Consider the following 27,051-nt stretch of genomic DNA (forward strand, 5'->3'; position numbering starts at 1 on the left):
TCGAACCTGAAACAACCTTCAGGTTGTCAGCCAATTTCCCTACTGCCACCCATGACCCTAAACAATGTTTGCTATACCACTGCAAATTACAGAAGTTGGTTGCAATTTTATCAGTCAAAATCCCCAATTGCTGAATTTAAGCACATATTCCACAGTGGTGACCCACAAAACAAAAATTCAAGCCAACATTGAACCCAACTAATTAGTAAATTATCTTCAAGTAGAACCACAGGCCAATGAATCTTGGTTTAACCGTTACACAAGATGCATATGGTACAAAATATGGCTAATTAAAGGCGAAGACATCGACAGTGTTATCATGGGTTGGAATTTCAAATATATATATACCAAGAAGAACTAAGCCCTTTGCAATCGCGCCAGCTCGTGTGCTGGTCAAATTAACCACGACTTCCTCCCAAAGGGTTTTGTAGCGTTTGAGGGGTGTGAGCCTTTCCTAGCTCACACACAGAATGATATAGGTTGTCTGGTTAATTGCACACAAAATGCGTCAGGAGAACTTAGGCCACAGGCCTAGAGTATAAAAGTGTGCTACGATGAAAAGAATAATTTATTGAGCACGATTCCTGGGAACCCCTCGTAAAGCACACTACGCGGAGGACGCAGTATCACTGTAATAATAGCCAAACACGAAACACACCCATACATACACACAGCGCGTACGCACTATTCCTGGAGCAGACGCTAATAATTCCACTGATCTGTCACAATGGAACCCTTAAAACGAAAAATGTAAAGGTATGACGTAATAATTCAACTCGGTACAAATGACAGCGCTAAGTTCTTGGTGCCTGTCCGCGGCCTGTAACCTACAGCGTGCGTTCACACACCGCTCCTTAACAGGCGCAAACACATCTGTTACTCCCATAATACATTACATTTAAACAAAGCGTTCCGCAAATTAAACAAACAGTGTTGACAAACATGCACACAAACCCGTCCTGCCTGGCATGAAAATAAGCTAGCTAGCTAATGACAGCTACAATTCAGTGTAGCCTACTCACAGACAGGCCTATCTATACGCTCGTCTATCAATAAACTCGCTATATTTTACTGTACAGCAATGCAGTTCATAAACATACCTAGTAGTAGTAGCCGGTGCGTTGCTCGGTATATTTGTTTGTCTTTTTGAAGCTGTTTCTCAATCTTTTTATTCGCTTCCCTCTGTGCCTTCTCCTCATTTCGCTGGTCTTCAGTCTTACTGGTGCCCAAACAACCCATCTTCCCAAAAACCCAATAAAAGGTTCGGGGAGGGGGTGGGGGTTAATAAAATAAATAAATAAATAAATAAGCCTAAATCCCTAGATTGGCCCACAAAATGAACACCTTGACAAAGATGTGTGACATTTATATATCGTTACAAACACAACGAATGCACTGTATAAATAGTAATACCGTTAATAAAGTTTTAAATACTAGTAGAATTTATACGTGTAATTATTTTGTAAAAGTCAGTCTGAGAACGGGTGGTAGTGTTGATGACGACACCCGGGCCGCCCTCTCAGACTGATAATTCCTCTATGTATTAGGCCTACTATTATTATTATTTATTATTATTATTGTTGTTGTTGATATTATCATTGATTGAATGTGTATGCATTTAAAACAAGCTAAACGTGTATCTGCATCTTAAGTTACGTTCAAAGGCATGAAGAAATCGTTTCGGGATTTCCACGACGTCTTACGGAGGAACAGAAATCCAAACACGATTTATGAAATTTCTCACTGAGAATCGATCAGTCACGCTAATAGCCCGGCGCCAGCTATTACTGTTGTTAAAAACACCGTTCAATGAACGTCGAATTTTCTGTTTCTTCCCAAACCGTCTTCCACCACAGAGAGAGAGATAGAGAGAGAGCGAGAGAGAGAGACCGAAAAAATAAAAATAAATATTTCCACTAAAACGACGGCATGTAGATCATTTTCACTAGCTCTTCTAAAAATACGAATCCTTTTAAATCCGTAAAAAGACGGCGTTGTCCCCACCGAGTCTCCGGTGTTCCGTTATATTCCCAGAAATTATTTTATTTTTCCTCCTCTCCGGCGATGGTGGCTGCTTGCAGGGCTTGGCCCTTCTCTGTTTTTCTGTCGCTCTAATTCGTTTCTCCTCACATCTGTAAGCCTTCCACTTACGAGCACCGATTCGTCTTATACTCGTTGTGAACCTTCCAACGGAAGCAAATTTAAGAAAATCCTTCGCTATTTTCCAGTTTCTCGCTGCTACAGCCTGCTGTCAGACCCAGCTTTGTATTCCTTTTGAATTCGGATGGTAGATATACATGTGCATACAGACACATGAAGATACGGCGGTTTAAAAGCACAAATCCCAACGTGACAGCAATTTCTTCATTGACAGGCCGTGTCTACTTCTGAATAAACGCGAGAAAATCTGTTTCTTTGGGGTATTTTTTTGCTTTTTTCCCGTTCTGTGGGAATTGTACATTGAGATAGATTGCGTTGAAGAGATGGGGTGGGGCAAACCTTTCTCACTGAACCCTGGGAACGACGATCTAATCACATGATTGCCCAAAACGTCAGCAACTTGCAATTCTGTAGAGAAAAGGCGCCCTCTTCAAAGAAACGAGAATATAGGCTATGCAAGTAAACACTGTATGGTGACTCCAGTGCGGTGCCAGTTTACCTTCATTATTTCCTAACATTTTGTGTTTTTTTTTATTAATGCGAAAATGATTTTTTTTTTTTAAAAAGACACGTGTTTACTTTCTTAAATAAGTACAATTGACATTAAACAAAATGTGTCTCCCAGTCTTTGAACCTGTTGAGATGCATCACTGTACAACGGGAATGGACCACATATGAATTCGTATAAACTAACGAATTCATATGTTGGGGTGGGGGTGGGGGGGTGGGGTGGGGGCGGGGCTTCGGATATCGGAGCGCCTTCTTCTTTTGTCTCAAGTAAATATTACTGTTGCTGCCGTTAATTTTCATTCATTTATTCATTTTGGTAAAATGTACAGATAAACTGGGTAAAAGAGTTTTTCTAGTTTGCTGAGCCCTTCTCTTACACCTGACCCTCAGAAGCTCTCTGCACAGCCCGCACGTGCTGTCTTCCACCTTTTCACTTCTTACGTTGATTCTTCTTATGTTGATTTTTTAAAAATAAAAAACGGTTGCAACTGTAGTTATTCACATGAATGCTGTAAACTGCCTTTAAACTTTGCCTTCTATGGTTTAAAGTATGCTAACCATAACTCCGCAATGGATTGAACAGGAAAAACAGATAGCCTACGTCAAAATAGCTGCGGGAATCCCCACGGACCCGAGAGGCGAGATTATCCAGATATTTGATACTACTGCGATTCTTTATGTTTTTGTAATAGACTACAATACGTATTGTGATTCAATACTGCAATATATTTCTGTTTTTAATTTGTTTCTCATTTGACTGCAGGGAAAGGTCAAAATCATACGCCTAAGGAGACGAACATGCCAAAACTCCGCATCAATGAATTTCACTTAAAACTTTCACTTGTGCAAATGAACACAATGAACACAGAGCAGTCTGTACAAAACAAATCATTCAAGAACATAGTGCCCCACCACATAGAGTTCAGTAGCTTAATTCCAATAAATGATATTGCAATTAAATTTAGGGGGGGAAATGAAAATAAACAATGAAAATGGTGAGAGTCATTCACTTGCAGCACCGCAATGTCAGAAGTTCTAAACAAGCAGCAGCTGTAGACCATCTGCAGTTTAAAACGGCACACTTTTAACATGCACACATCGGATCTCGTAGTTATATCAACTTGGTGTAAATATGTGCCATATTTCCTCAATTTAGCAAGTGTCACCATATAGGCTAGGCGTTCAAGTTTTTCTACAAAAGTCAAGCTGGAGCTATGAAGGAAATGGAGTAGCCGGCTAGCTTAGCTATCCATGATGAAAACGTGCTGAGAGACCATTTGACCCAAGTTCAAATCAAATTTTAACAGCTAGTAATGCAAGTGACAGTAAACCTACCAAACCACAATGAAAAATAACAACAGGCACACATACAAACATGATTCTAAAATTAGTTTTATTTTATACCTGTTTGCAACTCTTACCCTGGCTATAAACACCCGATAACTTCAGCTAATTTGCCAGGACCAGCTGTTCTGGGGCAGCCGATTCGGCGGCTACTGGTAGTGTTTGTGTGGGTTAGGGTTAGGCTTAAGATCTTCTGGGGCAGCTCTTTCAGTGCCTGTGTGTGGCTGAGCCCGCCCTTCTCCACGCAAAAAGGCGTTACACACAGGGACGATCACCAATTACAATATCTTCATACATTCAGGTTTCAAGACCAACATGTAGGCTACATTTAAATTTAACATTTATATTTATATATAATATGTCATTTCTAATCTTGCTTTAATGATTGACATTACTCTTGGAAAAGCAATTACAAAATGTCGTAGACAAAATTCTCTCTATATGCTTAAAGAAAAGTGACATTTGAAAATCATAGTGCATTTATTTATTTTACATACGATGATGCTACATGTGCAAAAATGCTGAAATCATGAAGTAACATATTATAAACAAATGTTTATTACAGGCTGGCAGTGGTTGTTTTCCAGATATTAATCTGACCCTCATGTGTTGCCAGGGAAACGGCAGCTCTCTTGCGAATAGCCTTTAATTTTGAATGCAAAATGTCTAACGAAAATAAGTGAATGCTAGTTTACATCTGGCATACACAGGATAAGCCACGAGATGTGCAGTTATATGAATGTAAAACACTCCATGAAGGCTGGTTTTTTGTTGTGCATTTAAATCATAACATAAAAACAACATGCATTATAAAATGTGTATAAATTTAGATACAATATCAATACTTGACACCACTGTACCAATACAGTGTATCACAAAATAAAGCACTGCAATACTATGCCTTATCAATTTCCCCCCCACCCCTATTCAGAAGGAAACTGAAAGGTGGGTTTCCACATCATGAATCCACCAAGCATTATTTACATAGGCCTAGGTAATGTCTTCACCACTTTTCCCAGTGCTATAATAGCAGTTATTTTATTGGTGCAAAGTTGGTGCAATGTAAGGGAAATTTTTATACTCTACTAAAGCCTGCTACATTAAAACCCCCTATAAAAGTCTTTAAAATTTTCCTGTTAAATTTCTGGGACTGCAGTCACAATAAGTTGGTGCCTACAGCAAAATCGCATAGAACTTGAATGACATTCGCTGTTGAAGCAATGACAGTATTTCCATCCTATCACACTTGCAGTCCATGACAAAGAGCTGCTGTCAATGATGACCGTTCTGTAGGATTTCCACAGGAGATCCATAGGAGATCCATATGATTTCCATAGGAGATCCATAAGAGATCCATATGAGTTCCATAGGACATCCATAGGATTTCCATAGGAGATTCTGCCTGAAGCCACTGCCAACCTGACAACCATGAAGGCCTGTGGGTAAGTATGACGTTTATAGGAGGCTGGCATGGCTGCTTCAGAAATGAGAGACAGCAACTCCTTCAGCTCAAATCAAAGTTGAGTTAAATTAGCATTCAATTACACTTGTTACAAACTTAATATTAGGTGTGTTGTCACTATAAAATGCCACAGCTGTAACAATACATACATCTTCACGAATATGAATGTTTTAATAAGCCACTTGGAGAACGAGATGCAGTTTATATTCTGTATATTCGACTGAGTGATCTCAGGTATGCTACAATGCCCTGAAAGCTAGCTAGCTGAAATTTTGTTTTATAATTCAGCCTGCAACCTCAACAGTCATACAGCTTGTGGGCAGGCAGACTGTTGACCGTTGCTATTACAATTTTCCAACAAAAAAGATTTCTAATTTTACCTAAATTGGCTTAGGGAGCTAGCCAGCCATCTAACTGAAAATACTATCGAACTCAATTAATGTTAGAGGACTGAAACCATAAAGTTGAACACTAATTTGGGTAAGGGTAGACATTTGCATTTTACACTCACCATAGTTAAAGGTTTCAAAAGGGACTTGCTGCCTTATATGTACATATTGCCCAGCAATTAATTACGCTAATGCTAGTAAATAGGAAAAATTACATATTAAAGGGTTCCATGAATCAAATCAATAAATTAAAAAGTAAATGTTTGCTCAATAACTCAACAATAGGAAACAATTCATCTTGAAACTTGGATATTGCACTATAATATGACCAATGGCTTGTGTACCTCCAAACAAACGCGCAGGTGCGTGTGCTCTCTCCACCAGCTGGCGCAGCCAAGACCAGTCCGCCTCTCCGGCGAACCGAATGCCACACACCTCCACCATGAGAATGCAGCCGAAGGGAGATACGAGAATCCGTGATTTTCCGGTCTTACTTAGCAATTTAGAAAGAGAGAGAGAGACGTCAGTCTCTACAAAACAAACAAAACGGATTCGCCCTACCTGGATTAATTACTGATGCACTCCAGGTGCATGTGCCAGTAGGCATAGTCCTCAGACTGCCCCAAACCTCTCCCACAAACTGAGTTCTGCCACAAGCACATTCATAATCTTAGTCCAATGCAAATCAGCCATGTCTGTCAGATTAGTCTGTAAATTTTAGTTTTTCAGTATTAACTCAGAACATCTATCTGGGTATGACAAAGAAGATGCTGGGATTTATAGCAAAAAAGTACTGAGAATAAACCAATGGAGACCACTGAAGGCCTTTGCTGGACAACATTAATCTGTCCTGCGCTGGGTTCCAGACTGTGAGAGCCAAAGAGAAGCTCGTAAAAAGGTACAGAGAAGAGCAACTAAACTGGCTCAAGTTATTAACCCAAAGACTTATGACGCTTAATCTCTTCAGGCTAGGGAAAAAAAGTGACTGGGGGGGGGGGGGGGGTCATTGAGTTTTAAACATTTTAAAATGGATTAACAAAGTGGACTAGAGGAGCTGAGTGAGTTCTGGCAGCAGAACGAGGCGGGCATAGGAGGGCACAGGTGGAAATACGTGGGCCGTACCTGCGGCCCTGCGTCGGCTGCCCACGAGGGGCTGTCGGAGGCGTGCACACAGTCGCTGATTATCAGTTTCTATAAAACAGTACGTTTCTATTGGGATTTTCCTGACATGGCAGTCAGCACTTAAAGCGCCTGATCGCACAGTTAGGTCACTGTACAGTGCATCTGGTGTTTCGGGGAACCTGGAGCATTTTAAACTGAGGAGGAGAAACCACCAGAACCCACACACTGCACTGCCAGTCCTGAGTGCTCATTTCCATGAATGTTTTCAGAGCTGAATATGAGTTCAATTCTGCTCAGCTCCTGCACATCTCCCACATTCAGCCCGAAGTCTTCTGTAGAACCTCAAACAAACGTTCCAGGAACCTTCCACAGTCTTGAGGATTCGCCATTTTGTGGGCATTTGAGCACATCTCGTCCCACTGCTGTGCTGTTTTTGCAAGATTCATTTTCCCACAGTCAGAAAGTCATTCGATGATGACAGCAGAATGCCTTGTGAACTTGTGAAGACCGTAAGAAACGCCGCCTGGTCTGATGAATCTTGATGTTTGCCGCAGATAGTAGGGCCAGAATTAGGCATAAAATAAACAGCATTAACCTATGGATCCATCCTGCCTTGTGCCACCGGTACATGCTGGTGGCAGTGGTGTAATGGGGAATATTTACTTGGCACACATGAGGCCCCTTAATCCCAACTGAGCATCATTACCAGCCGGGTTCCCCGGTGCACTGGCTAAATTCCCAGCCCTCCCTCAGACTTGCCACCTAATCATCTCCTGATTTAATTGGCTGAAATATGTTCTCTCCCTCTCCACCTCGGCTCATGTGTGGTGAGCGTTCTGGCGCAAAATGGCTTCTGTGCATCACCCAGGTGGGTGGAGGAGATGAGTTCCCACTCATCACTGCAAAGCACTCTGAGCATTTGGAAAAGTGTTATATAAACACACAGATTCATTCATTCATTCATTCATTCATTCATTCATCACTGGAATGCCGCAGCATACACAAGCATTGTTGCTGACCACGTGCCTCCCTTCATATTGTGTAATATAATGACCGTAGCATGAGAGCCAGTGTGCGTATTCTTGGGATTCAGATCGACTCCAGTTTTGGGAATTTCTTCATGCCCATTCCTGTAATAATATAATTATGAATATATATTATATAAAGATAATTTTTTCGTCAGAGAGAAATGTGTCTGGCTTCCTTACAACTGGTTTAATTCAGTAGCTAGAAGCTTCAGCTAGCTAATTAACATTCGCCATTAGGAAGTGCTGAGCATTTGCTGCATCCGAAGGAGACAAAGGACTACCCCAAAGAGCAGGTATACTGAGAGCAGCAGCACTGTCGGATCATCCATCCTCTCTAATCAGGACTGACAGTATGTTCAGGTGAGTAGAATCTGTGACATCATTCTATCAATTACTACTATGCTATCTATCACTAACACACCTCCACCTGTACCCTACACCAGTACCCTCACGAACACACCTCCACCTGTACTCTCACTAAAACACCTCCACCTGCACCCTACACCTACACCTGTACCCTACTCCAGTACCCTCATTAACACACCTCCACCTGTACCCTACACCAGTACCCTCACGAACACACCTCCACCTGTACTCTCACTAAAACACCTCCACCTGCACCCTACACCTACACCTGTACCCTACTCCAGTACCCTCACTAACACACCTCCACCTGTACCCTACACCTGGTCTCTCACTAACACACCTCCACCTGTACTCTCACTAACACACCTACACCTGTACTCTCACTAACACACCTACACCTGTACTCTCAGTAACACACCTGCACCTGTACTCTCACTAACACACATCCACCTGTACCCTACACCTGTGTACCCTCACTAACACACCTCCACCTGTACTCTCACTAACACACCTCCACCTGTACCCTACACCTGTACCCTCACTAACACACATCCACCTGTACCCTACACCTGTGTACCCTCACTAACACACCTCCACCTGTACTCTCACAAACACACCTCCACCTGCACCCTCACTAACACACCTCCACCTGTACCCTACACCTGTACCCTCACTAACACACCTCCACCTGTACTCTCACTAACACACATCCACCTGTACCCTACACCTGTACCCTCACTAACACACATCCACCTGTACCCTCTCTAACACACCTCCACCTGCACCCTCACAAATACACCTCCACCTGTACCCTACACCTGTACCCTCACTAACACACCTCCACCTGTACTCTCACTAACACACATCCACCTGTACCCTACACCTGTACCCTCACAAACACACCACCACCTGTACCCTCACTAATACACCTCCACCTGCACCCTCACAAATACACCTGTACTCTCACTAACACACCTCCACCTGCACCCTCACAAATACACCTGTACTCTCACTAACACACCTCCACCTGCACCCTACTCACAACACACCACCTTACCTACCTGTACCTCACAACACACACCTGTCCACCTGACCCTCACTAACACACCTCCACCTGTACCCTACACCTGTACCCTCACTAACACACCTCCACCTGTACCCTCACTAACACACCTCCACCTGTACCCTACACCTGTACCCTCACTAACACACCTCCACCTGTACCCTACACCTGTACCCTCACTAACACACCTCCACCTGTATCCTCACAAACACACCACCACCTGTACTCTCACAAACACACCTCCACCTGCACCCTCACTAACACACCTCCACCTGTACCCTACACCTGTACCCTCACTAACACACCTCCACCTGTACTCTCACTAACACACCTCCACCTGTACCCTACACCTACCTACTAACGACCTCCACCTGTACCCTACACCTGTACCCTCACGAACACACCACCACCTGTACCCTACACCTGTACCCTCACGAACACACCACCACCTGTACCCTACACCTGTACCCTCACTAACACACCTCCACCTGCACTCTCACTAACACACCTCCACCTGTACCCTACACCTGTACCCTCACTAACACACCTCCACCTGTACCCTACACCTGTACCCTCACTAACACACCTCCACCTGTATCCTCCCTTCCTTACTCAGCCTCTTCCCTGTGTCTCATGTCATGTTCTGGCTCACCAGTCTGAATCTCTCAAATCCTTAGACCCTTTCCCACTGATTTAATGTGATTGGTTAGAAAATATTACTTAATTATATTTATTATAAATCCTGAAAAGCGGGAGGGGTCATCACATATTCTTTGTTCAGACAGACCAATAAGAACGATTGTGATTAATCACACACTCACACATCATTATGACACAGAGCCCAGTTAACTAGAACAGGGTCAGGTATACTGGCTGACTCACCCTATAAAGGCTCTGCTCCAGTATTGTGATTGGCCCAATGGTCTGGTATTGAAGTGGGTGTCGCATAGAATTCTGACCCCATGGAAAGCTGCCCAGGTCATTTTTCTAGTATATAAAAGTGACCCCCCCCCCCCCCCTTATGGAAAAATTACCCCTGCTTTGCATTGCAGGTTTTTAGGATTGGGGTCAATTTTCCATAATATATAAAAATGAAACATGTATTATAATGTAGGTTTTCGGACTGGGATCAATTATTCATAGAGCAAAAACCATTACAGGTCAGGAAATCAAATTGGTCACTTTGAAATGTCCTGTAGGTCACTTTTCCATGGGGGGGGGGGGGGCACTAGCGCCCCCCAGGGACCCAGGAAAGTGTTTTCGTCACGTCTCTGCAGTTTGCATAGGGACGCAATTAAACAAAAGCCATGTAAACAGTAGCTTTAGACCTCAAGGCCGCAACTTTCTGCTTGGAAAACTTATTGAATCAGGGAAGAGTTCAGCATTAAAATAACAAATCTACAGAAAAAGGATGTTTCACCAGATTTACACGAACACAAACCTCGTCGCTGCAAGCATAAGGCGCATTCAGGACATGCTTACACGCGACTCGCTGGATCGCTGCTGCAGATGCTCAATGCCTCGGCAGTACCAAGAGGCAGGATCCTCAGCCCACTGTATCCAGCTGTACAGAAAGCTACTTCAGGGACCTACACACCCTCAGAGTTATTTTAAGCTGCCTTATTTCTTATAGCATATACAGGGTTACTTTGTCAGTCAAATTCTTCCTTTTTATCTTTGAGACAATGTTAGCATTTTAAAGCGCTCCAGGAATTAGCCTATTACAAATACAGTCCAGCCCTCATTGATGAAGTATTTCACAATTCTGAACCTTGTACCAAAGCATATTTAATCCTGGAAAATAAATCACACCAATGGGTGTATTACACAATGATAAACACTTGTATGAAAAATGACTTTTCAGTGTACAACTCAAGTGTCACTCCACAAAAAGGCAATGTGACACACTCAACAGCCACACGAGGTCACTGTTTTCCTTCCACAAACATGCGGGCAAACTACTCCAGTGAGCCTCCATCATATATGAATGAATGCGGCTTCCACTTACTAAATTTTAAAGCAGAAAAACGGAATTTAATGAATATAAATTATTTTATAAATATTACAATAAATATTTATACTATAAAGAAGATGCCCAACAGGCTTCAAGCTGGCTAAATGAAACAGGACTAGATAGGTGCTTAACAACCAGGACGGTCAAACTAAAACTCCTTACCCTGTTCATAAAACAGTGCCTTCGCCCTGAGCAAAGTGTGCACCAGTGTTCCTTACCTTGGGCCAGTCCCTGTGAAGTCTCCGGGTAGGAGTTTTTACTCCAATAAATATCAATAGTTCTAGCCAATTATTTAATGTAAAACCAAAAAAACCGACAAAAACATTTTTTACAAAAGAGATGAGCAATCGCTATCTCCCGCTTACGTCTGGAATATTATTTCTGCATTTAATGCACTGATTAATGGTTAATTCTGAGTTGCACATGAGGTACACAAATATACCTGTAAATACATCCTTTCACACCTTTGCAAATAGCTGTAGCTGTAGCAGTAGGAATAGCAGCAGTAGCAGAAGCAGTAGCAGCAGTAGCACTAGCAGTAGTAGCAGAAGCAGTAGCAGCAGTAGTAGCAGTAGGAGTAGTAGCAGTTCAGTAGCAGTAGCAGCAGCAGTACCAGCAGCAGTAGTAGTAGTAGCAGCAGTAGCAGTAGTAGTAGCAGCAGTAGGAGTAGTAGCAGTAGTAGTAGCAGCAGTAGGAGTTGTATCAGTAGCAGTAGTAGCAGTAGCAGCAGTAGCAGTAGCTTTACTGCAGTCAACATCTCTACCATGTTTAGCTAAACGCACTTGGCCAGTGCCATGTTTGTGTACACCAGCACACAGGCTGGGCAGCTGACCCTTCTAAGGATGTTACATTCAGCACAACACACGAGGGACGGAACACAGAGAATGTCACAGCTACAGGCCCAACAGGGCTACAGGCCCAGCACAGTTACAGACCCAACACAGCTACAGGCCCAGCACAGTTACAGACCTAACACAGCTACAGGCCCAGCACAGCTACAGGTCCAGCACAGTTACAGACCCAACACAGCTACAGGCCCAGCACAGTTACAGACCCAACACAGCTACAGGCCCAGCACAGTTACAGACCCAACACAGCTACAGGCCCAGCACAGCTACAGGCCCAGCACAGTTACAGACCCAACACGGCTACAGGCCCAGCACAGTTACAGACCCAACACGGCTACAGGTCCAGCACAGTTACAGACCCAACACGGCTACAGGTCCAGCACAGTTACAGACCCAACACGGCTACAGACCCAACAGGGCTACAGGCCCAGCACAGTTACAGACCCAACACGGCTACAGACCCAACAGGGCTACAGGCCCAGCACAGTTACAGACCCAACACGGCTACAGACCCAACAGGGCTACAGGCCCAGCACAGTTACAGACCCAACACGGCTACAGACCCAACAGGGCTACAGGCCCAGCACAGTTACAGACCCAACACGGCTACAGACCCAACAGGGCTACAGGCCCAGCACAGTTACAGACCCAACACAGCTACAGACCCAACAGGGCTACAGGCCCAGCACAGTTACAGACCCAACACGGCTACAGACCCAACAGGGCTACAGGCCCAGCACAGTTACAGACCCAACATGGCTACAGACCCAACACGGCTACAGGCCCAGCACAGTTACAGACCCAACACAGCTACAGACCCAACACGGCTACAGGCCTAACAGAGCTACAGGCCCAGCACAGTTACAGACCCAACATGGCTACAGACCCAACACAGCTACAGGCCCAACACAGCTACAGGCCTAACAGAGCTACAGGCCCAGCACAGCTACAGAACTGCGGGATTGTGGGTGTTTCACACAACTACAAAGGACAGCTTGCGTTGTTGGTAGCCAATTAGAGGGACTGGGTAACTCCTGCATTATTGGAATGAAAGGCCACTGGCGGGAGCGTCCAATGAGAATCCACTGAGCTGGAAACCGCGGCCTGTTAAAGTTTCCAGTTAGGAGGGTGAGCCAGTTCTCACCAGCCACAAGCAAACATGGAGAAATTCTACACAAAGACACACTGGACATGCGTAAAAATGACGGCCTGAGGACTCAGGTCTAACAGCTGAGGCTGTGGGAGGGGCACCTGTGTCTGTGAAACCTGTGAAACTGTGTCCGTGGTAACCTCAGCTGTGCCAAAGTGCTCCCACTTTCAACAAGTTTTAGAGAATCGGCAACAGGGATAGGTCCTTATATTTTCATATTCTTTCTGGAAGTGAACCGAAGTCTAAAAAAAAAACTCTAAAACACGCCGAAGTGAAAGGGATCTGGCAGCGGTCCTGAAGGCTTGTGAAGCAGAGGAGAAATGCTTTGTGCCCCCGCCACCGCCCCTCAGCAGGGACACCTCCCCTCAGCCGGGACACCTCCCCTCAGCCGGGAAACCTCCCCTCAGCCGGGACACCTCCCCTCAGCAGGGACACCCCCCCCAGCAGGGACACCCCCCCCCAGCAGGGACACCCCCCCCCAGCAGGGACACCACCCCTCAGCTGGGACACCTCCACTCAGCCGGGACACGCCCCTCAGCTGGGACACCACCCCTCAGCTGGGACACCTCCCCTCAGCTGGGACACCCTCCCTCAGCTGGGACACCACCCTTCAGCAGGGACACGCCCCTCAGCAGGGACACCTCCACTCAGCAGGGACACCCCCCCTCAGCAGGGACACCGCCCCTCAGCAGGGACACCCCCCCTCAGCAGGGACACCTCCACTCAGCAGGGACACCGCCCCTCAGCAGGGACACCTCCACTCAGCAGGGACACCGCCCCTCAGCTGGGACACGCCCCTCAGCCGGGACACGGCCCGCGGCCCACCAGGCTACTGCCATCGGCCGGCACAAAGGACCACTTGTGAGGGCCGTGAAATAATTTCATGCGCATTTTCACTCAATTGGTCAGTTCAGATTCCCTTCAAACAGTAACAGCAGGGAAATGCATTACGGACACTGCCGTGCTTTGTGTACAATGCCATTATTAAATAGGGTTGGATTCAGAACCGGACAAGCTTGAAATCGACAATTTTAAACGCACCCAAGTCATTGGTGAAAGTTTTGGCGAAGCCAAGTTGGGACAGATAACATCCAGAAGATCTGAAGTACATAACAGTTTTTTTTCTGAAAGCCCCCCCCCCCCCAACACATATATACAGAAAACTGTACATGTATACAAAATTAAACACAAAAGTATCGGAACAGTTGTGTCAAATCGGTAGTTTTTTCCTCTGTACTAATCAAATTTGTATTTTCAAATCAAACAACAACTATGAGGCAAAATTCACCATCTCCAAGTCTCCATAATTTGTTTTTTTTTGTTTTTTTTAAACAGAACTAGCCTATATTACAACAATGCCATTGAATGAGATATAACTGTCCCTTGCCCTGCGATAGATTGGCAACCTGTCCAGGGTGTATTCCTGCCTCTCACCCAATACATGCTGGGATAGGCTCCAGCACCCCCTGCGACCCTGACCAGGATAAGCGGGTACAGATAATGGATGGATTGTTGGACATATTTTGTAACTGTGATTGGTACTATCGGCAAAGACCAAAAAAGAGCAGAAATAGAGACTGTAATATAGAAAAGAACATAGTCCCCACTGTGAAGTACAGTTGTGGATCTGTGATGTTGTGCGGCTGGTCTTGCTTTTAAAGGAACTGGGAACCTTGTTAGGACACATGGCATCATAAACTCTGCAATGTACCAAGAGATTTTAGGCCAAAATCTGGCTGCCTCTACAAGGAGGCTAAAACTGGGTCATGGTTGGATTTTTCAGTAGGGCAATGATCTAAAGCATTCCCCCAAATTTACCAGAAATGGTTAACTGACCACAGAATCAAGCTTCAGCAATAGCCACCCCAGTCCCTGGACCTACATTCCACTGCAAACCAGCATGTTGAAGAGGAGAGCTGACAATGACCAAGGACTCTTATTAGCCTTTAATCATAATTATATATATATTAAATTTCATTATAATTAGAAATACTTCAGGAATCTACTGCCCTGATTTTAACGACAAAATTGATTGGGAAAGAGCAGGAATGTCTCTCGATCACAGTGAGATTGCATGCAGTCACCAACATAAAAGGTGAGGTGTTCCCACTGTCCAGTTTCCCCAACCTGAGGACATTATAACCTGGTTGGAAAATATACTGATACCAACTGTAGCCAATTGTAGAAATTAAAATTAATCAGGTTTGCTTTTATTTAACTGAAAGATCAGAAATTCAATTGCCCCATTGACCAATGAGGTCACAAGCAAGGGAAGGCTCTTAGCCAAGGAGACCACAAGCAGCCTGGCATAGCCTACAATTTAAGACTCAATGCAGATTTCAACTCAGCTCTAGCCAGAAGTAACAAACATTAGATCAGTCACAGTAACCTGAATAATTCCAGATGCCTCCCTTCCTAAAGATGGACCTTTTCAAGGCTCAGCCATTTTAGCAACAGAAGCCTCACCATGAGGGCTCCCCTCCTAAAGATGGACCTTTCCATGGGTCGGCCATTTTAGTAACGCAAGCCTTACCCTAGGCCAGATGTAGGGCACATCTAACATCAAGCTATTTTTAATCTTGACACACCTAGTGAGGGATGTCACAAGTCTGGTCAAGGCTGTCAGGGCTGTCAGACGCCAATGAAATGCAAAGCAAAAGTGATCTCTTCCTATATTAGAAATATATAGCCACAAGCCTATTTTCGTTGCAGCTGACCACAGAAACATTTGTCTCGATCCCTGATGCTACCTCTATAAAAGAGCATCTAGAAAGGGGAGTTCCCTGGCGCTCTGAGGAGGCCACAGGCTTCATGCAGCCAAAATGGAACAAAAGTGAACAAAAGTTTCACAACCATCCAGAATAGCCCTTCATCCATCCAGAAAGACCTCATTTATGATAAGGTGATGCAACAGCAAAATGTGCATCGTCTGTTATACCAATAAATGAAACAGTTTTAGTATTGCCTTATTTACTGACACGGATCATTTTCCTCTGCTTTGCACTGCCTGCCTTGCAGAGAGGATGTGGTGGTCAAACCTGCGCCCGCCTCCTCCTCCCACCAACTCGCCAATCACAGGAGTCACTCTGAATTTTAAAAAAAATGGTCCTAATTAGCGATACTACTACGTTCGCTCTCATTCTCAACCTGACCATTTTTCAAAAGCACAAAGTTCCGGAAGCTTTTTTTAAACTCCCAGGCAACAGGAGCTTGTAGCTAGATTACATATAGCCTACAAAATGTAATTGCAGATCAGTTAGATTGTGTGAATACAGCAGATCAGAGCAGTTATTAATGAAAGGTTATTAGCTCACACATTTTAAGTTCCATTGTTTCCAAGTTCCAAACCGTATCCATCTATTTTACCAAATCCCCACCTCACATTTTTAATTCCTGGTTTTGTTAAGAAGGCACAAGGTTTGGATTTGCTCGCTTTGCTGAACTACAGGGCACTGCTAGCTTGCTAGGGGGAAATATAGCGTGGTTAATGCAACCAGTGTTATTTAGGAGTGCTAGGACCGGTGGGTGGAATGTACAAGACTCAGCAATTGTTTTTTTGTCCCCTTTAGGGTACATGAGTCACTGGTCTTGATCTCACAAACCATATATTCTACTATGCTGAAACCGACACTAGAAAGGACATTCAATAAACATTTAGGCTAATATTTTCAAATATGATGTGCTTTAGCCACCCAAGACACCTGTATTTTGTCAAAAAAACTAAAATGCTTAAACTTTTTTTGGCCAGGTCTCAGGTTGGGGTGGGGGTTCAGTAACCCTTGGTGATGGTATATGTTAGGTTTGATGCTATGGTACTTTATTTTATAACCAAAGGACTATCAATACCTTTCAATACTTTTTCAATACCAAAGTTAATGAATGCTTACCGTCACATGTTCTGGTTCTGTACACAACAAGGCCAGAGATATCATTTCATATCATGTCCATGTTTGAATCTAAGATTTAGCTCTTATTCAACACATTTCTGAAGGTCAGAAGTAATTTGAAAAAGATAATTTTTTGGTTAGAAATTATTGGAACACAGATCCCATTCCATAGTTCACAAGTGCTTTCAGCTCATAAATCCTTCAATGAAACACATCATAGACACATATCAATTTCACATCATACACACAAAAGGTTCCATTTTTGAGCAAAGAAGTTGAGAGCAGCCATGTTTAACAGCACGGCAGAATCACATGAGCACATCTGTTATGTAATCAACAAGGCTAAAGATCAACACAACTTGGTCCCGCTTGGTAGTACTGTAGCTAACTTGGTAGTTCACAACTCATGTTTTTCTTACATGATCAAACAATGTTAAAATTTTATATGTGGCAAGCAAACAAGCCTAACATCAACTGCATTCCAACCTCGATCTCAGCTAGATGAGCCTTTCATTCGAAGACTATGACAAATATCACTCTGTCCACCAAGTGGGAGAGCCATTTATGTACCAGTATTCCTGGCCCTGTTTCCCCCCAAAAAAATCCCATGCATTCCATTCCTTTTTGTTGAACGTCTAAAATACGGAATTTCCCGGAAAGTGTCAGGGATGCTAGCAGACCACCCTGGCTGTTTTCAGAGTTAAACACACTTGTGAGGACCAATACGATGAGAGACAGCCTATCTGAGCAGGCTTTAGAATCTCAGATGAAAAGAAGGTGAAACACTGGGCAAATCGAGAAAATGTAAGACTGCAGAAAAACCTTCCACCACTCCCCCAACACACACACACATGCACACACACACACACAGACACATACACACACACACAGACACATACACATGGGCACACACGCATGCAAACACACGCGAATGCGCACACGCACTCACACGCATGCGTACACGTACTCACACGCATGCACACACACACGCGCACACAAACTCATACACATGTGCACACACACCACACACACACACACACACACACACACACACCATACAGATTGACCAAACCTGTTTTTTCTCCCATGTTTTTAAACTGAAAGCCCTCATGACTGATGTATTTTGGTCACAGAAGCCCCACAGTTAGTTTGTGTCTGTGAACCTCCCTTCCCTTGCGTAACTTGTTAATAAAACTTTAAGAAGCAGACCTCTTCCATAAAGACGGGAAATTTAAACCTCCTCGTGTGACACAGTTTCAGTTTGGGCGCTTCCAGACGGCCAGTGTTAAGGAAAGGCAAAGGGGCAAAAAGTGACAATGTTTCTTTTTATAAAGCAAAGAGCTACACTTTCACATCACTTTTTCTTAAATTCCAGGAAATGTGTATTTTACAAGAAGCCAAACTCGTGTGTGAACGAAGGGTGAAATGGCATGCAGTGACGCTACCTGAATTACCTGCGGCTATTTCACACATATCTCCCGCTCCAGGTTTCATTATGAATCTGTACAGCCAATAAGAGCAGCAGCCCCCCCCCCCGGAGCCCCATACACTGAGGCAGCACACGAGCTCCTCTGTGTCCAGAGGCGTGTGCAATCGGCCACGCCTTCCGATCGCCGGTGAACTTCCTACTGCGCCATTCCTTCGGCCGGGGTCGGGCCGAACGCCAGGCCCAGCGTCGCAGGAAGCGCTACAGGGCAGCGCTTCCCCACCGCCGTGCCCTCAGGCGTGCCGCGGGAACAAGCCTTTCAAAAACACTTTAAAAGTTCAACTGAAGTTTAAGAATTGAAATGTACAAATTCTAACCCACAAAAGCCAAAATAAATGTCATCAAAGCGCTCATTTGCTTAATTAAAACCCCGGAAGAACATTGAGGCCTAACTGGTGACACGTCACATCGACATCTGGTTTTTGAGAGTGGTGCGCCATGATATTTTGCAAATTTGGAAAGTGTACTGTGGAAGGAGAAAGGTTGGGAAACTCTGCCCTACAGTACTAGCTATATCTGGCCTACAGAGCTGAGCATTCCCCCACAACCCCCCTAAAATAATTTAAGTATCAAACTACAGACGTTGGCTCATCCAAGAAGTACAAATGCTTGCCTATGACGTGCTGACATGTTCTTCTTCAAGGAAAGCTGAGGGACTTGCAGAGGGGTTGGGTGAAAGCTAGCCTACATGGAACTCTATGGTGCAACACAGAAGTAAAGCTGAAACAGCCTGGTATAGTCTGACAGGTCAACGTCACATGAAAATACTGCTGATATCCTGTATGATATACTGTATATGATATATGATATACTGCTAAGAATAACATGATGACCAAAGAGCAGCAGAGCAGCCCACTAAAAAAAGTGTCACTTATATACACACAGCAAAGCGGTTTGCCATCTCTGTGTAAACTACAAAGCAAGGCATTTTAGTGCAATATATCACAGATCATTTACACAGCTTATGTTGTAGCTACAACGTGCTGAAGCACCATCCGTAACCTCTCTCAGCACAGTCCCCCTGTCATACGCTCTAAGAAAGAAATGGAGTATAGCTGTACATCTAGCTGCCGGTGGTCACGTGGGGCAGCTGAACCAGCGTTAGGAACGGTGTGGGGCCACCGGTCCGACCGTCAGCTGACTGAGCCCCCTCATAGTGCTGCCTAAAGCCAAGGTACAGGTGCGAGGCTACCTGTCCCACACAGGCAACCCACCGTAGCGTGCTATTGGGTAGGCCTGTACCCTATTCTCTGACCACAGGACAAGCCTGAGGCTTGTGGCAGTAAATCATATTGTACAGGTTCCCTCAGCAAATCCATGCAGTTTGAGGGGATAGCATGCTGCAGTCCACCCGAGGCTGTTAGCCTAGCCCAAGTGTATGTGACACAACACTATGAAATTCTATATAGCCATTCAAGTGTCAGGGGCATGTATGATAGCTTGTTCAAAAAGTTTGCACAACTGGTATCTGGACAACAACAGTTAGTTAATATTTGTTGTTTAAAACTGTTTATTTATGGATTGACCTAGCGACCACTGTGACCTCAACCGGATTAGTTTCATCATGGTTTAGGACATATTGTTCAAAATCTTGGACCTGATTGGGACCAAAAAAAACTGGCTCTTGACCTCTGACCCCCTCCCTGCCCCATGATTGGGTACACAATTGCTTCAGCTCCATACTTATTTCGATCCTATAGGTCATCACTGCAAATGGAAAAAGAGTACTTATCTGGGCAAAAAAGTTAAATATACAAGGAAACAACATTTAACTGAACCTAAAAAATGATACTTTCCAGGTAGATTATTTCAGTAAGACCCTTCTAAAAAGTTCCTATTTCAGACATGAAGCAGCAGCAACATTTGCAGAAGTGCTCTTCTGATCCACACTTTGGGATCCCCAGAAAATAACATCAGATCAGCTGCGAAACTAACATCAGTTTGATTATCAGGTACGGTCACATTTGTCCCATGTTGTACCTAGTTCTATAGTAGGCTACAGTGCAGTCGTATATTTGAGTAGCTTTCCACTGTATTACAGGAACTCTGCAGCCGTGAGGGGAACTATACGGCAGGTCCACTACCACCAGAGAGACTGGTATTATTTACACTACACGACTTCACTGGCGCAAATCACAACTCGGATGACAGCTCGAAAACACGAACTTTGGTGACCGAGTGGAAATTTCCCCTGTAAACTAGGTGCGGACACACTTCCATGCCGACTGACAACCCAAGACAGCATACCACTAAAAAAAGCCAAATCTGAATTGGTTCGTGACGGTCATGGTTTTCCCCTTAAGCACAGACATGTCAAGGAATACTAAAAAATAGAGCAGTAGCCTACAATTTAACAAGTATAAACAACAAATAGAGCTGTTCATTAAAAGGTTGAAAATGTGCTGCAAGCTCCCGCGGAAAGTTTACTAGTTATTGGCAATGTTTGTCATGTAATCATCTTGAAACGAACAAAGTTGATAGGCGGTCAAATAAATTAGGTATAGTCAGCGTCGGCCCCCCTCCTCCCGATAAAATCCAGCTGTAGTTTCACGCTTATTGTAGACCAGTACGAGGTCATGGCAGCCATGGACTACACACACCTTTCCGGTCCACTTTATTTTACTTTTCCGATTTAGCGCACTGTTAGCAGGCGACCAAGGGTGCGCAGACGTCCCGTTTTCCGCGGGACAGTCCCGCACGCCAGCCCCTTTTCGCGGGTCCCGGCTTATTCAGAGCAGATTTGCCGTATTTCAAAGAGTTTTCCCACTGTAATTGCCATTATTACAGGTTCAAATTGCATTATATCCTCCAGGGAATTTGGTCACCCTACCAACAATGGACCTGTTAGCTAAACTTTAATCCCTTAAGAATTAAACTGACACTTTTATGATCCCACCAAAGGTTGTAATTAGCCAGAAAGCTTTTGCAGAACAATACTGGCCACAAAGTCATATAGCGACTAGCTTGCTAACTTACAGTAATCAACACAGCGGTATTATTTACACAAATACACGTCATGGAGCAAGTTGGTAATCTACCTTGCCTGCCTTAAACAAGACATTTCTCAGCACCTCTTTAAAAGCAGATTACGGGTTATTTTTGCTGTTGGCTGGTAACTAGCTAACACGTCGTTAGCTAACTTACTGCAAACACACATCGATTAATTGCCAGTTTGCTATAAGGTTAGCTAACGCCACTTACCTAACAGCAGCAGTCTGTGCGTTTGCTTATACTCTCTTTTCTCGGCTTTAAGGGTCTTGTCGATGTTCCGACTCCGCTTATTCTCCGCTTTGATCCGGGCTTTCTCTTCTACCCTCAGCCGATCCCGCAGTTGCGGGTCGGTGGTATAGTCCATCTGTCCAGTTTCCCCATCGACACCGGCGCTGCCACCCGTTCGCCCGGTGTAGGTTATCGCGGACTGGGGTCCTATTAACCTAGATCTAAGACTGTGACACATCCCCATCGCGTAGGGCCAGCTGTAGAAAACCGCTATTTATTCAAATGCCGAATGTATACTCGCGGAGGGGAAAAACACCATTATGATGACGATCCGGTTAGGTCAGGCTGGTGCGTTTACAACACTGACAAATAAAAGCCGTTATACGTTTCACCTCGCTCCCGTCCTCAAGGTCTCTCTCCGCACCACTCTCTGCTGTTCCAGCTTCCGTTTGTCGAGGAAAAGCTACATAATAAACGGTGCACTTCACGCGTTTTCCCCCTCGCTTTTCGGCCACAATTTACACCTCTTCCTAGTTGCCTTGCCCTTTTCTCCGGGTAATTTCTCTTTTTTTCTGTGCAACAGGGAGAAAAAAAACAGAGAACCACGCTTTGCCGTCACGTGATCAGGAAACGTGAACCATAATTTATAACCGAGAGAAAAGGGGCCTGCTGTCTTCCGCCAAATGCGTGCGACGAGCTGCGCATGGACGCACAGTAGCCTATACTTTGTTAACCGCTAAAAATGAGAATTTAATTTTTCCTAAGCGAAAATCGTCCCTTGCTAATGTGTATTTGCTTTATCTGTCTTCCATTTTAATGGTCAAAATGTCCACCAGTTGCCGTTAGGCCTGTGTGAGTCGTGCCAGTCAGGTGTAAAAGATGTACAGACCATCAATGCAAAAGTTGAGCAAGTAGCACAGTAGGCCTAGTTTGTGGTGGTAGATATTGAAAACTGTACCGGCAGTTAAAAAATATGTTTTTTTTAAACGCTTTGTGTAAAACCTGTGATAAATGCAAAATCGTTGGGGAATATGTTTCCTTTTAGATTGTGACTAAAAGGAAAACTGTTCTGTTGCTGGGAGACTTAAAGTTAATACTTAAAGTTAATATTACACATACATCAATAAGTACTGTGTACCAATGAAACATGTTGATTTGTATCCTTGCAAGCAAGGGTTATTGCAATCTCTGCATATGGTGGACTAGACAAAATAGACAAAACTGGTGCCTTTGAAACAAATCTGAGAAACCCAGTAGCTGGATCTTGTAATCAATGCTTTCATCACACATGATATGAACAAAAGGAACATTATGTTTCACTGGGTCCATATCTCAGCACGGTGCTTTCAACTCTGTTTAGCATGGGTTTCACCAGTTAAAGTTGTTGAACATGTTCTAACATAAGTTATTTAATATTTTATCATTTTATTGTCAAAATGCAGATTTGGATTGTTATCATTTGCATTGTCTTCAAATTCTTCATTATTATCCAAATGGTTGGTTTTAGTGGCTTGATGTCCACACTTTCACTGATTAGCAACCAATTGATTCACCTCAGTCTTTAATTACATTTTATATCGGCTTTTATGTAATAATTTAACGACATATCTCAACAATGTGAATATGGTGTGCATAGATTTTTCTGATGTAACATGGTTTAAGAGGGGAAATATTCCCCAAAAACATCATAAGTGTCTAACAAAGAAAAAGATTGTAAGACTTTTGGGATTGCAATTGTGGCTAGGAAACCAGCATACACAGAGGGTCCCCCAGGAATGAAAATCAGCATACACAGGGGTACCCCAGGAATGAAAACCAGCATACACAGGCGTACCCCTAGACTGAAAACCAGCATACACAGGGGTCCCCAGGAATGAAAACCAGCATACACAGGGGGCCCCAGGACTGAAAACCAGCATACACAGGGGTACCCCAGGAATGAGAACCAGAATACACAGAGGTACCCCAGGAATGAAATCCAGCATGCACAGGGGTCCCCCAGGAACAAAAACCAGCATCCACAGAGGGTCCCCAGGACTGAAAACCAGCATACACAGAGGTACCCCAGGAATGAAAACCAGCATACACGGGGTCCCCTGGATCGAAAACCAGCATAGACAGAGGGTTCCCTGGACTGAAAACCAGCATACACAGGGATCCCCCAGGAATGAAATCCAGCATGCACAGGGGTCCCCTGGACCAAAAACCAGCATAAGCCGCGTTTCCACCAAAATTACCCGGAACTTTCAGTCCCAGGAACTACTTTACCAGGAACTAAAAGGTTCCTTCAGCCAATGGTTGTCTGCGTTTCCACCGGGGTCTAAAGTACCGCGAAGATTAGGCAAATTAGCCCACTGACGTTGTCGTCGGTCCATCTGTCATATGATTTCTTCTGTATCCCCATACTACCACCGAAGTAGCCTACATTATTTTCTAATAACCGGGACAGCCCGGAGGGGTTTATTCCACTTATATACAACGGGTTACCAACAATGACTATATATGGTTACTTTTGTATTTATTGATTTTCATATATCCTCTCAAACACATTCATTAACAGCAGAAAACATGCACACGTTGTGAACAATTTGCTGTTTTATTACTTTCTCGTCGTCAATTCCATATAGGCTAATCGCAAAATGACAAGAATAGAACGAAAACTCGGACTTGCGTGAAAATGTAAATTAGTAGTGGTACAGCCACCGTTTGCTTTCCTTCGAAGTTACTGCTAGCCGAGCAGCGAAGTGTGCCCTCCAGATGCGAACCATGCACCATAAATGAGTCCATAGTCTTCCTGGTCTTTTCGTGGAATTGAAAAATGGCAGTAAAATTGAGTAAAATTACGGCAGTCTGAAAAAGCTAAAGGGAAGATTACTAGAATTAACCTGTTATTTTACCCGGATAAAAAGTGCGGAAGGTGATTTCCAGTTTGCTTGTACTGTATCACCAATGTTAATTATGCAGAACTACCGCATACCTCACATAACTGTATCAAACGTTTTGAGTCAATTACAACGGGCTAACAAAGAAAATCCGGAAGAAAATATTCAGCAACCGAATTAATCCGTTTGAATGTTTTGGTAGCCTACGTAATATGCTGTCCCAGCACGAATGCTTAGCATTTTATAAAACGAATACTAAAGCAAGAAAAGAACAGAAGAGCACACGTTATAATTCCAAGACGTTGACAGGCTATAACCAAAAGTAGGCTACTGCGCCGCATAACATACAAGTTTGATTTGTTATTATGAAAATAAATTGGTTTGCCGCTGCATATTTTCAAACATGGCGGGTAATGGCGGAAAATAAATACAACACAAATGCTACGAGTACTCGACCAATCAGAAATGTTCAGCGCTGCAAGCTCCACCCAAAAGGTTCCTGTACTTTCGGAAAGTACTACCCCCCGAGCAGGAACGTTTTGGGGGTAAAACAAAGCCCCCAGAACTAAATTTAGACCCTAGTTCCTGCGGTGGAAACGCACTGAGTTCCTCAAAAGGTTCCTAGTTCCGGGGTATAGTTCCTGCGGTGGAAACGCGGCTATAGACAGAGGGTCCCCTGGACCGAAAACCAGCATCCACAGGGGTCCCCCGAGAACAAAAACCAGCATCCACAGGGGTCCCCCGAGAACAAGTTCGAGAAGCAGTGAGTCAGGGAAACAAGTGCCTGTTGGCATAAGGAAATAGTTGCATGTAGACAACAAACTCATATTATATTCAATATCATATTTCAGACCTATTACTGTTACTTGTCCTGCTGCATGACATATGGACTTGATAAATCCACGTGTGATCCGCAAATAGAGTGTTACGTCTTTTTGTAGGCCAACCCGGAGCCCCGGACATTTCTTCCATCATGGGTTCCCTTGGCAGATTTCGAATGCTTTTTTCGCATAGGGATTTCCCGTTTTCTGCCAAAAATAAGGTCTGCGGTTAACGTATGGCAAAGGCAGTTTTACGTTTTGTTCTAAGAGACAAATTACACCCATTAATATCTCAGCCGTAAATGTCGAAGGCGTTATGTGCTTTTAAAAAGTAAGTTGATCACAAGGCGCTATATTGAAACTACAACAACGGTCGCATTCTGGCAACCGTCACTCCAGTTTCCATACTAGCCCGCCTGCACGCGACAACCGTTGTAGTTTCAATTTATCAACTTGTTAGCAACTTACTTTTTAAAAGCGCGTAACAACTTTCTCGTAGAACAAAATGCGAAGCTCTCTTAGGCTTACGTTCAATACGAAAATACCTTATTTTCGGCTGAAAATGAAATCCCAATGGGAAAATGCATTAGAAATCTGACGAGGGAACCCACGGCTCAAAAATGCAAACTTACTTCCGGGTACAAACTGTAACAGTCTACTAATGGAAGTAGTCATCAGAAGTTCAAATTCATAAGAACTGTTAATATTCCGTTGTACCATTAGATGGTGCTGTAGTGAGGGACATCTTGTTCTACCCAATTTTTATTTTGGGCATAGTTTTCCAGTTGTGTGGCTCAGTATTGAACTCCCTGACGTCATTAAGAAACACTTTGTTCTGCCACTGCTTTTGTTTTTAATCGTTTCAAATCACCGTACGTGTTTTTAACATTGCAAAGAACGATTTTAACACTGTAAAGAACAATTTAACCCCAATATCAACACCATCACAATGCATCAATTAACCAAAGAAACCCCAACTACATTTGGTCATGAACCACTGCCTTTTTAAAAGAGGTATATGTGCAGATGAACCGGACAGTTTGGGTCCTATGACACACTTGGAAAATGCCCAATCATTCATGCACTCCCAGCCACTGAAATGTGAGAGAGGTGGGGAATGACTAAAAGCAGAAACTTACACAATGGCAAGATTGTGCTACCCCGTTTTGTTCTGTTATGTAATTGAATTTTCCCCGTTCTTTTATCCATGTGCTGCACATCAGCGAGGAAGCGTGATTGCCCGGAGCGAAGTGGGCAATGGCTAGCTACAGCACAGTAGCGCAAAACCTTTTCACTTCCT

General features: G+C 44.0%; 1 protein-coding gene across 2 annotated transcripts in view; it reads right to left on the bottom strand.

Moving 5' to 3' along the window:
• Positions 1-22,674, bottom strand: part of gnas (GNAS complex locus) — a 74,633-nt gene extending 51,959 nt beyond the window's left edge. Inside the window, exon 1 of one of the 2 annotated variants that reach the window (XM_064305074.1) lies at positions 22,031-22,674. In XM_064305074.1, coding sequence (XP_064161144.1) covers positions 22,031-22,292 — 262 coding nt within the window. In that variant the 5' untranslated portion in view covers positions 22,293-22,674. Of the gene's footprint in view, positions 1-1,100; positions 2,514-22,030 lie in introns of those variants that run through there. The other variant, XM_064305075.1, reaches the window with a different exon arrangement.
• Between the last annotated feature and the right edge of the window lie 4,377 nt (positions 22,675-27,051).

Source organism: Anguilla rostrata, chromosome 13 (genome assembly GCF_018555375.3).
Source record: "Anguilla rostrata isolate EN2019 chromosome 13, ASM1855537v3, whole genome shotgun sequence".
Classification (NCBI taxonomy): domain Eukaryota; kingdom Metazoa; phylum Chordata; class Actinopteri; order Anguilliformes; family Anguillidae; genus Anguilla; species Anguilla rostrata.